The 12,274-nt window shown below is 44.2% G+C and overlaps 2 protein-coding genes across 2 annotated transcripts in view; both read left to right on the forward strand.

Annotated features, from left to right (window-relative positions):
- ttbk2a (tau tubulin kinase 2a) overlaps positions 1–12,274 on the forward strand; it is a 331,495-nt gene that overhangs the window by 170,358 nt on the left and 148,863 nt on the right. The gene's annotated exons all lie outside the window — the stretch shown is intronic.
- cdan1 (codanin 1) overlaps positions 1–12,274 on the forward strand; it is a 91,467-nt gene that overhangs the window by 26,481 nt on the left and 52,712 nt on the right. Inside the window, exons 4-10 of the mRNA XM_061969194.1 lie at positions 1,134–1,324; positions 7,683–7,796; positions 7,878–7,956; positions 8,031–8,151; positions 8,226–8,335; positions 10,617–10,706; positions 10,795–10,870. Coding sequence (XP_061825178.1) covers positions 1,134–1,324; positions 7,683–7,796; positions 7,878–7,956; positions 8,031–8,151; positions 8,226–8,335; positions 10,617–10,706; positions 10,795–10,870 — 781 coding nt within the window. The remainder of the gene's footprint in view (positions 1–1,133; positions 1,325–7,682; positions 7,797–7,877; positions 7,957–8,030; positions 8,152–8,225; positions 8,336–10,616; positions 10,707–10,794; positions 10,871–12,274) is intronic.

The raw sequence follows: 12,274 nt of genomic DNA on the forward strand, positions 1-12,274 counted from the left end.
AATAAAAGGAAAAAGTAACTACGGTCTGGTCTTTTGAGTGAAATCCAGAAGCCACATTCAGCATTGGTACATCCCTTCAAGTGTGGGATAAGCACAGGGAAAAAAGCAAAACACTTGACAGTTGTTGTATGCACACTGTGTCGAGCGGAAATGGCCTATCATAGCAGCACAACGGCTATGAAGGAACATTTGAAAAGAAAACACCCGACAGCGTTCTTGCCATCACCATCAACTAGTCAATGGTCCGCGTGAGTATACGTTGTCATCATTACACAAAAACATGAATGTGTCATTTGTATCTGCGTTGTAAATTCATAAACTAAAACACTGTTTCGCTCTGAGAGGCGCGTTTGGCGTGCCTGTTCAGTGTTTACAAAGACGCGAACGTTAATTAGTTGTGCAAATACCTTTTACAACATTAACAGTTACATATACTATGTACAAACCAACAATTAACTTTCACTTTAATCATACTATCATTGTTGTGTTATTAAGCAAAATAAGCAATACTTTTACTTTTGTTGAAATGTTTACACTGTTACAGAATATTTCGTTTTGCACTTTTTTGTATTGGATGTTTATCTTTATTTTTGTACATTTTAAAGCAAAATAAGCAATACTTTTACTTTAGAAATGCTTATACTATTGCAGAATATTAAGATTTGCACTGGATGTTTACTTTTATATTTGCATATTAAAAAGCAAATAAGCTACTTTTAATTTTGTTAAATGTTAAAAGTTTTAAATGTTTACATTGTTACAGAATATTTTGTCATGTTGTTGTCAATGTTGACTGAGTGGCCATACTTTTTTTTTGTAAATAAGTCATGCCTTTTGAAAAAACTGGCCTAAATTTATTTTTTCATCTTCATTTTAAATAAAAAAATAATCGGTAAAAGGAAAAATAATCTATAGATTAATCGAAAAAAAATAATCTATAGATTAACCGATTAATCGAAAAAAATAATCTATAGATTAATCGGTAGAAAAATAATCGTTAGCTGCAGCCTTAGTTGAGTAAATAAAGAAACTCAGTAATTTGAGGCAATCTCCTAATTTGGTGTATTTAGATGGTGAAGGTGTTCCAAGTGTTGTGTCCACTGACATCATCGCCCCTTCATTCCTGTTTCCAGGTCCAAGCGCGCCCAGCAAGCATGCGCTCCTCTGCCCTGCTCGGAGGAGCCCAGTACCCCAACAAAGTCAGGAGTCCGAGTCGCTTCCAGAGGCACGCCGGACCAGCAGACCCTGTGTCCTGAGCCATCTAAAGTCACCTCGGCCTTGGTTCTGGACCTCCTGGCTGAACTGTACTGCACCTGTATATCTGGTAAGTGGCCACGAGAACAAGCACTCATATTTATTTGTGGTGTCCCGATACAGTATTAGTATCAGATAGCGGTCCCAAATCAGCCTAGCCTAATGGGGCTTGGACTAGAGAAGTCCGATAATATCGGACTGCCGATATTATCGGCCGATAAATGCTTTAAAATGTAATATCGGAAATTATCTGTATTGGTTTGAAAAAGTAACATTTCTGACTTTTTAAAAGGCCACTGTGTACACGGGTGAGATGCGCGGTTTGCGGGCACAACCGCGGAGTCCGCGGATTATCCGCGGATCGGGCGGATGAAATTAAAAAAAATTAGATTTTATCCGAGGGTCGGGTCGGGCGGTTGAAATAAAAAAAATTAGATTTTAAATAGATTCAGGCGGGTGGCAGTTAAACCAATTGGGAAATATATATACATAGTTAAATGTTGTTACCCACATACGAAAAACGAGCAGGCACCTGCAGCATATGCCACAACAGAAGAAAAAAAAAAAGAAGAGATGGACACTTTTACGGAGCGGAGAAGGCCCCCGACGCCTCGCCGGGGTCCGGGACCGAGGCCCCTTCCCCCGAGAGGGCCCCACCGGGAGCCGTAGCTGAGGCGATCCGCGAGAAGGGCCCGACGCACGTCCAGGGTCACCACCGCGCCCACCGCACCGACACCCCGCCTCGTCCGCCTTCGCCGCGGCCGGCGTCACGCGCAGCAGGTAAGCAGCTTACCTGCCCGCCACCCCTGTGGCCGGGGGCTCGTAACAGGGGTCACTCCGCGCGCTCCGCCCGCGCAGCTTGCCTGCCCGCCACCCCTGTTGCCGGGGGCGCGTAACAGGGGTCACTCCGCGCGCAGTGCGCTCACGAAAGGGGTGGGGCTCACCCTGGTTGATATAGACAGCAGCTAGGACGGTGGCCATGGACGTCGGAACCCGCTAAGGAGTGTGTAACAACCCACCTGCCGAATCAATTAGCCCTGAAAATGGATGGCGCTGGAGCGTTGGGCCCATACCCGGCCGTCGCCGGCAGCGAGACGCGCTTGGAGGTGTGCTCAGCGCGGCTCCCATATGATTGCGCACTGGTGTGCGTCTGGGTCGTGACAGCGTGGCACGCGAATGTCTGTGCTGCATTGGATCAGTCTCCTTTCTTTAACAGGCAAAAGCTTTATAACCTCACTAATGCCTTGCATCGTCTATATTAGATATATAACAACGGGCGGGTGCGGGCGGATGCGGTTCTGATCAAATGTTAGATCGGGTGGATGGCGGATGGTTGACGACTTTCTGATGCGGTTGCGGATGAAATAATTGCCTATCCGCGCATCTCTAGTACACGGACGTAGGGAGAAGTATAGCGTGCCGATAAACCTTAAAGGCACTGCCTTTGCGTGCCGGCCCAATCACATAATATCTACGGCTTTTCACACACACAAGTGAATGCAAGACATACTTGGTCAACAGCCATACAGGTCACACTGAGGTTGGCCGTATAAACAACTTTAACACTGTTACAAATATGCACCACACTGTGAACCCACACCAAACAAGAATGACAAACACATTTCGGGAGAACATCCGCACCGTAACACAACAGAACAAACACCCAGAACCCCTTGCAGCACTAACTCTTCCGGGACGCTACAATATACACCCCCCGCTACCCCCTACCCCACCCCACCTCAACCTCCTCATGCTCTCTCAGGGAGAGCATGTCCCAAATTCCAAGCATGTTAAAAAAAATAATGCACTTTGTGACTTCAATAATAATTAAAGCTGCAAGCAGCGTTGGTCGGGCCCGCGTATTTGGCAGGTGCTAGTCCTAAGTGTCCCAATACTTTTGTCTACTTTTAGTCTGAAGTGTCCCAAGACTTTTGTCTAGTGTACCTACCTTGTCTGCATTGTGTGGGCACGTTGGTGCTTCCTGCTTTTAAGCAGCCATCTTAAAAAAACAGCAGCATCAGCGCAGCGGGTCTTTGAAGGGTCATAAAATCAAAACCGGAGCAGGTATTAAAATGCTGTTCTGTTATTTTATACACAAGGGTTTAATCTCTCTCCTGTGTTAGTTTGAAGCCGAAACGACAAACGCGCTCAGAGGAGATAGATTTTGAAGAAAGTTGACCGTTTTTTACAAAAATTTTGTTTTGAAGGGGGAATAGCAAACTTCCTGTAGATTTTTGCTGGGGGGTGTCAATTTATGAAATGTAGGTCTAAGTGAGACCTACGAAGAGGTTTTCGTTTCATGTCTCTCCGACCTTCCCAGTGGGAGTTACAGGCAGTTTTGTCATTTTTTTCTTCCGAGGAGCAGTTTTTTCTCCGTTTTATTAAAAAATTGCTCTAGAGCGCAATTTTTAAATTTGGGGTTAGGTTTTTTTATTAGATCGCAATTTTTGCCAGTCCTGATGTGTGCGTTCAGTTTGGTGAGTTTTGAAGCATGTTAAGGGGGTCAAATTACAGCTCAAAGAGGCAAAAGTTACTGTTTTTAGTACTTTTTTGTCTTGAAGGGGGAATTGCCAACTTCCTGTTGATTTTTGCCCGAGGATATACAATTATGAAAGGTAGGTCTAAGTCAGACCTACATAGAGAATTTTGTTTCATGTCTCTCCGACCTTCCTAGTGGGAGTTACAGGAAGTCTAGTTTTTTTTTTCTTCTAGGGGGCGCTAGAGCACAATTTTGAGTTTTGTGGTTCGTTTTTAAAAAAAAAAGGCAATTCTCGCAGGTCCTGATGTGTGGGTCAAATATGGTGAGTTTTGAAGCATGTTAAGTGGGTCAAATTACAGTTTAATGTGGCGGCGGAAGAATAAAGAATAAAGAATAAAACCTTACAAATTCAATAGGTCCTTATGTCCCATTGCATAAGGACTCCCATGCAATGGGCCATGCGGGCCCTAAATATGGCAGTGCCATGTTGGCATTTTTTTTTCCATAACTTGAGTTGATTTATTTCGGAAAACCTTGTTACATTGTTTAATGCATCCAGCGGGGCATCACAACAAAATTAGGCATACTAATGTGTTCATTCCACGACTGTATATATCGGTATCGGTTGGTATCGGTTGATATCGGAATCGGTAATTAAGACTTGGACAATATCGGATATCGGCAAAAAAGCCATTATCGAACATCTCTAGCTTAGACCATCGCCTAAAAAAAGTAAAATTCACTTGCATTAACATCGGCAAAGGAGGAGCTGACAAGAAAGGAGCAGGTAGAGGGAGGGAGATGTTAAATGGTCAAACTAATGCATATTATATATGCATGCCCGAGTAAACAAAACAAAAAAAGGCATATTTATTTTGATTGTTACATTTTGAAGTACATTTGTGCAGGTGGGTGCGAATGTACCCATTACCAGAGCTGTACATCCATCCATCCATCCATCTTCTTCCGCTTATCCGAGGTCGGGTCGCGGGGGCAGCAGCCTAAGCAGGGAAGCCCAGACTTCCCTCTCCCCAGCCACCTCGTCCAGCTCTTCCTGTGGGACCCCGAGGCGTTCCCAGGCCAGCCGGGAGACATAGTCTTCCCAACGTGTCCTGGGTCTTCCCCGTGGCCTCCTACCGGTCGGACGTGCCCTAAACACCTCCCTAGGGAGGCGTTCGGGTGGCATCCTGACCAGATGCCCGAACCACCTCATCTGGCTCCTCTCCATGTGGAGGAGCAGCGGCTTTACTTTGAGCTCCTCCCGGATGGCAGAGCTTCTCACCCTATCTCTAAGGGAGAGCCCCGCCACCCGGCGGAGGAAACTCACTTCGGCCGCTTGTACCCGTGATCTTGTCCTTTCGGTCATAACCCAAAGCTCATGACCATAGGTGAGGATGGGAACGTAGATCGACCGGAAAATTGAGAGCTTTGCCTTCCGGCTCAGCTCCTTCTTCACCACAATGGACCGATACAGCGTCCGCATTACTGAAGACGCCGCACCGATCCGCCTGTCGATCTCACGATTCACTCTTCCCTCACTCGTGAACAAGACTCCGAGGTACTTGAACTCCTCCACTTGGGGCAAGATCTCCTCCCCAACCCGGAGATGGCACTCCACCCTTTTCCGGGCGAGAACCATGGACTCGGACTTGGAGGTGCTGATTCTCATCCCAGTCGCTTCACACTCAGTTGCGAACCGATCCAGTGAGAGCTGAAGATCCTGGCCAGATGAAGCCATCAGGACCACATCATCTGCAAAAAGCAGAGACCTAATCCTGCAGCCACCAAACCAGATCCCCTCAACGCCTTGACTGCGCCTAGAAATTCTGTCCATAAAAGTTATGAACAGAATGGGTGACAAAGGGCAGCCTTGGCGGAGTCCAACCCTCACTGGAAACGTGTCCGACTTACTGCTGGCAATGCGGACCAAGCTCTGGCACTGATTATACAGGGAGCGGACTGCCACAATCACAGACAGTCCGATACCCCATACTCTCTGAGCACTCCCCACAGGACTTCCCGAGGGACACGGTCGAATGCCTTCTCCAAGTCCACAAAGCACATGTAGACTGGTTGGGCAAACTCCCATGCACCCTCAAGGACCCTGCCGGGAGTATAGAGCTGGTCCACAGTTCCACGACCAGGACGAAAACCACACTGTTCCTCCTGAATCCGAGGTTCGACTATCCGGCGTAGCCTCCTCTCCAGTACACCTGAATAGACCTTACCGGGAAGGCTGAGGAGTGTGATCCCACGATAGTTAGAACACACCCTCCGGTTCCCCTTCTTAAGGAGAGGAACCACCACCCCGGTCTGCCAATCCAGTGGTACCGCCCCCGATGTCCACGCGATGCTGCAGAGTCTTGTCAACCAAGACAGCCCCACAGCATCCAGAGCCTTAAGGAACTCCGGGCGGATCTCATCTACCCCCGGGGCCTTGCCACCTCACCGAACTCCTCCCATGTCCGAGTTTTTGCCTCTGCGACCGCTGAAGCCGCACACCGCTTGGCCTGTCGGTACCTGTCCGCTGCCTCAGGAGTCCTATGAGCCAAAAGAACCCGATAGGACTCCTTCTTCAGCTTGACGGCATCCACACTTCATGAGCTGCACACTTCATGAAAAATTCTGATCACTGGGTTTCCCCCAAAAAACAATTCCCATCACACAGTCCATTCCAGGCGGTTAATAATAATTAGGTAAGTGTTTTTAACATTCCACACTACTAAATACGTAATACAAGTACCGTATTTTCCGCACTATTAGCCGCACCTAAAAACCACAAATTTACTCAAAAGCTGACAGTGCGGCTTATAACCCGGTGCGCTTTATATATGGATTAATATTAAGATTCATTTTCATAAAGTTTCGGTCTCGCAACTACGGTAAACAGCCGCCATCTTTTTTCCCCGTAGAAGAGGAAGCGCTTCTTCTTCTACGCAAGCAACCGCCAAGGTAAGCACCCGCCCCCATAGAACAGGAAGCGCTTCTTCTTCTACTGTAAGCAACCACCCGCCCGCGTAGAAGAAGAAGAAGAAGCGCGCGGATATTACGTTTCATTTCCTTTGTGTGTTTACATCTGTAAAGACCACAAAATGGCTCCTACTAAGCGACAGGTTTCCGGTTCATGAAAAGACGCAATCTCTCCATCCGCACACGGACTACTATTTCACAGCAACTGCCTAAAGACTTTCAAGAAAAGCTGGCTACTTTCCGTGCATATTGTAAAAACAAGATAGCTGAAAAAAAGATCCGGCCAGAGAACATTATCAACATGGACGAGGTTCCACTGACTTTTGATATTCCTGTGAACCGCACTGTGGATACAACGGGAGCACGTACGGTGAATATTCGCACCACAGGGAATGAGAAGTCATCCTTCACTGTGGTTCTAGCTTGCCATGCTAATGGCCAGAAACTTCCACCCATGGTGATATTCAAAAGGAAGACCTTGCCAAAAGAGACCTTTCCAGCCGGCGTCATCATAAAAGCTAACTCGAAGGGATGGATGAAGAAAAGATGAGCGAGTGGTTAAGGTAAGTTTACGCGAAGAGGCCGGGTGGCTTTTTTCACGCAGCTCCGTCCATGTTGATATACGACTCCATGCGCGCCCACATCACGCTGGTTTTTAATATATTATTAAAGTTTGACTGACCTATCTGACTGTTTTTTTGACATTCCTTTAGCGCAGTTAGATGCGGCTTATAACACGGGGCGTCTTATACCGGGTAGGTGGACAAAGTTTTGAAATATGCCGTTCATTGAAGGCGCGGCTTATAACCCAGGGCGCCTTATGGTGCGGAAAATACGGTATGTGTAATTTATGCTGATATCGTATTGGATCAATACTGTGCTCCGATATCCGTATCACATTGGAAGTGGAAAAAGTTGTATCAGAAGTAAAAAAAAAAAACGTAACATTTATCGTGGAAAATGTATTTTTGTTTTACAGAGAACTTGGTGCCCAATATTTTTCTGGAGCTTTTCTTTGTGATGCAGCTGCTCACGTCTCGCTCTCCTGTCAGTAATGACGGTGATGATGAAAGCGCGTGCGGGCTCAATTCAGGTTAGACCCCCCCACCCCCTAAACACTATCAACTGGAAATAGGTTTGGAATAAACCCCCTGTTGTGTTTGACACATTTCAGACGTGCTGGAGAGACATTACCTGAGGCAAGTACACAACTGTGTGTACTTTGCAGTGAAGGTTCTGGAGAATCAGTACCAGTGAGTGTTCATCTCCATGCTTAAGCACGCTGTCAGAAAACGTCCTGCACTTATTTATTACTGTTGTGTGTCAGGTTGTTGGCGCACATGGACAAGTGCACCTTGCGTCTTCTGGCGGAGAACGAGAGAGTGGCGTCCTTCTCGCCACATCTGAGAAGTCGCTTGTGTCAGGCGCAGGACAGAAGCACAGCCAAGGTAACACAATCATACAATCATTTTGTAGATTTTTGATCTAAACATTTTATTTTTGCATTCTCTGTGTTTCCCAGCTGTCTCTGTCCGTCTCCACCTTCATCCACTCGGTTCCTTTCCAGCCTGCCACAGACAACCGCTCCAACTTCAGCAGCGACAAGGCCTTCCATACCTTTAAAAAGCAAAGGTAATTAAAGCTGCAAGCAGCATTGGTCGGGCCCGCGTATTTGGCAGGTGCTAGTCCTAAATGTCCCAATACTTTTGTCCAGTGATAGTCATAAGTGTCCCAATACTTTTGTCTACTTTTAGTCTGAAGTGTCCCAAGACTTTTGTCTAGTGTACCTACCTTGTCTGCATTGTGTGGGCACGTTGGTGCTTCCTGCTTTTAAGCAGCCATCTTAAAAAAACAGCAGCGCAGCAGCATCAGCATCAGCGCAGCGGGTCTTTGAAGGGTCATAAAATCAAAACCGGAGCAGGTATTAAAACGCTGTTCTGTTATTTTATACACAAGGGTTTAATCTCTCTCCTGTGTTAGTTTGAAGCCGAAACGACAAACGCGCTCAGAGGAGATAGTTTTTGAAGGAAGGTGACCGGTTTTTACAAAAAAAATTGTTTTGAAGGGGGAATAGCAAACTTCCTGTTGATTTTTGCTGGGGGTTGTCAATTTATGAAATGTAGGTCTAAGTGAGACCTACATAGAGGTTTTTGTTTCATGTTTTTTGTGCGTTTCATTAAAAAATTGCGCTAGAGCACAATTTTGAGATTTGGGGTTAGGTTTTTTTATTAGATCGCAATTTTTGCCAGTCCTGATGTGTGTGTTCAGTTCGGTGAGTTTTGAAGCATGTTAAGGGGGTCAAATTACAGCTCAAAGAGGCAAAAGTGACTGTTTTTAGTACTTTTTTGTCTTGAAGGGGGAATTGCCAACTTCCTGTTGATTTTTGCCCGAGAATATACTATTATGAAATCTAGGTCTAAGTCACACCTACATAAAGGTTTTTGTTTCATGTCTCTCCGACCTTCCTTGTGGGAGTTACAGGCAGTCTAGTTTTTTTTTCTCGTAGGGGGCGCTAGAGCGCAATTTTGAGTTTTGAGGTTTGTTTTTTTGATAAAAAGTTTTGCCGTATATTACTGATGTGCGTCTTAAATTTGGTGAGTTTTGAAGTATGTTAAGGGGGTCAAATTACAGCGCAAAGTTGCGTAAGAATAATAATAATAAAACCTTACAAATTCAATAGGTCCTTATGTCCCATTGCATAAGGACTCCCTTTGGGAGTCCTTATGCAATGGGCCATGCGGGCCCTAAAAAGTAGGGGACCGACACCAGCAGATGACATGGCACCCCAAACCATCACTGATGGTGGAAACTTTACACTAGACTTCAGGCAACGTGGATCCTGTGCCTCTCCTGTCTTCCTCCAGACTCTGGGACCTCGATTTCCAAAGGAAATGCAAAATTTGCATGGTTGGGTGATGGTTTGGGGTGCCATGTCATCTGCTGGTGTCGGTCCACTCTGTTTCCTGAGATCCAGGGTTAACGCAGCCGTCTACCAGCAAGTTTTAGAGCACTTCATGCTTCCTGCTGCTGACCTGCTCTATGGAGATGGAGATTTCAAGTTCCAACAGGACTTGGCGCCTGCACACAGCGCAAAATCTACCCGTGCCTGGTTTACGGACCATGGTATTTCTGTTCTAAATTGGCCCGCCAACTCCCCTGACCTTAGCCCCATAGAAAATCTGTGGGGTATTGTGAAAAGGAAGATGCAGAATGCCAGACCCAAAAACGCAGAAGAGTTGAAGGCCACTATCAGAGCAACCTGGGCTCTCATAACACCTGAGCAGTGCCAGAAACTCATCGACTCCATGCCACGCCGCATTAACGCAGTAATTGAGGCAAAAGGAGCTCCAACCAAGTATTGAGTATTGTACATGCTCATATTTTTCATTTTCATACTTTTCAGTTGGCCAACATTTCTAAAAATCCCTTTTTTGTATTAGCCTTAAGTAATATTCTAATTTTGTGACACACGGAATTTTGGATTTTCATTTGTTGCCACTTCAAATCATCAAAATTAAATGAAATAAACATTTGAATGCATCAGTCTGTGTGCAATGAATAAATATAATGTACAAGTTACACCTTTTGAATGCAATTACTGAAATAAATCCAGTTTTTCAAAATATTCTAATTTACTGGCTTTTACCTGTGTGTGTATATATATATATGAAATACTTGACTTGGTGAATTCTAGCTGTCAATATACTCCTCCCCTCTTAACCACGCCCGCCCCACCCCTGACCACACCCCCCACCTCCCGAAATCAGAGGTCTCAAGGTTGGCAAGTATGACGAGTGGTAGCGTCATGATCCTGGGCTGCACGGGTGCTGCTGGCTCTGAAGGATCTGTGGTCTATTGTCAAACAGAGTATGATCTTCTCCTTTGAGAAACATGTTCTTTTTTTTGCTGACAGAGACGTGTTTTACGAGGTGCTGCGAGAATGGGAGGACTTCCACACGGAGCCCAACTGGAGCTTCGACGCTGCTCTTGGGAGTCGCATCAGGCGAGTGTCAAGAAATTCCCCCCCCAAAAAATCTTTGTTTCTCTTTTAACTTTTATTTATTCTATTGTTTTTTTTTTTGCTGTCTCAGAGGAATGATGAGTCAGTTGACAGCTGCAGGAAACCACTCACATTTTGCTCGTCTTTTCCTGAAGCAGCTCATTCAGGTAAGCATTACTACCGTAAATAGCTCCGATCACCCATAAAAAACAAAATAAAGCTACAATGAAGCAAGAATACCCGTACTCTGCCGTTTGTATTTTTTGATCAAAACTATTAATAATATACTTACTAATATCTAGTTACTTTCTGTTGTAACATGTTTCTATTTACACTGCCGTAAAATGTAATAAACACTTATTCTTCTTTTTTTTTCAATACTTTACATTAGGTTTTGGTATTACTTAGGGATGTAGCGGTACACAAAAATTTCGGTTTGGTACGTACCTCGGTTTAGAGGTCACGGTTCGGTTCATTTTCGGTACAGTAGGAAAACAACAAAATATACATTTTGGGGTTATTTATTTACCAAATTTGCAAAATCATCCACAAAAAATATTTTTCTTAGTGTAATATTTGATGTGAAGTAATGGGAACCTTGGATATGTCAATAATTCATAATAACATTGATTTTGATTCAATATTATGTTTTGAGCAATGACAGTTTGAAAGGAAAAAAAGGAGCTTTGTTTTATTAGTCAACATCGCAACTTTTTCTAAATTACATTTAACCTTTAAGCTTTTTTATTTCACTTTTGTGAAACATGCCGGGGGTGCTGAGAGCGACGCACAGAGTGAGACCTCTTATAACCATTTTGAAAGCCAGCGACAAAGAAAAGAAAGACACAAAATAGCAATTTATCCATGTCTCCAAATTCCGCATCCTCTGTATATTCAGCCTCAAAAAGATAAGGTAGTGAATCCTCATTTGTCCAAAAATAGTCGTCTTCGTTGTTGCAGTGATTAGAAACACACATAATCGTTTTGTATCCGGAAGTATATTGTTATGAATGCGTCTGTTACTACATTTTATATATATATATATATATATATACTTGCAATGCGTGTATAAAACGTTAGAGGGTTTTAAAGTTGTTTTAGAGGCTTTGAAGGCTACAACTCCCATTCACCGCATCTTCCAAGCAATTTTTTATCATCTTTAAAATTAAAATAAAAAAGAGGTGTGTTCTTGTCCCTCATTATGATTGTGAAGTAGGGATTTAACGGTACACAAAAATGTCGGTTCGGTACGTACCTCGTTTAGAGGTCACGGTTCGGTTCATTTTCGGTACAGTAAGAAAACAACTAAATATACATTTCTGGTTATTTATTTACCAAATTTGCAAAATCTTCCACCAAAAATATTTTTCTTAGTGGAATATTTGATGTGAAGTAATGGGAACCTTGGATAGGTCAATAATTCATAATAACATTGATTTTGATTCAATATTATGTTTTGAGCAAAGACAGTTTGAAAGGAGCTTTGTTTTATTAGTCAACATTGCAACTTTTTCTAAATTACATTTAACCTTTAAGCTTTTTTATTTCACTTTTCTTATGTGGGCCACAAA

The sequence above is a fragment of the Nerophis lumbriciformis genome, linkage group LG08 (genome assembly GCF_033978685.3).
Source record: "Nerophis lumbriciformis linkage group LG08, RoL_Nlum_v2.1, whole genome shotgun sequence".
NCBI lineage: Eukaryota > Metazoa > Chordata > Actinopteri > Syngnathiformes > Syngnathidae > Nerophis > Nerophis lumbriciformis.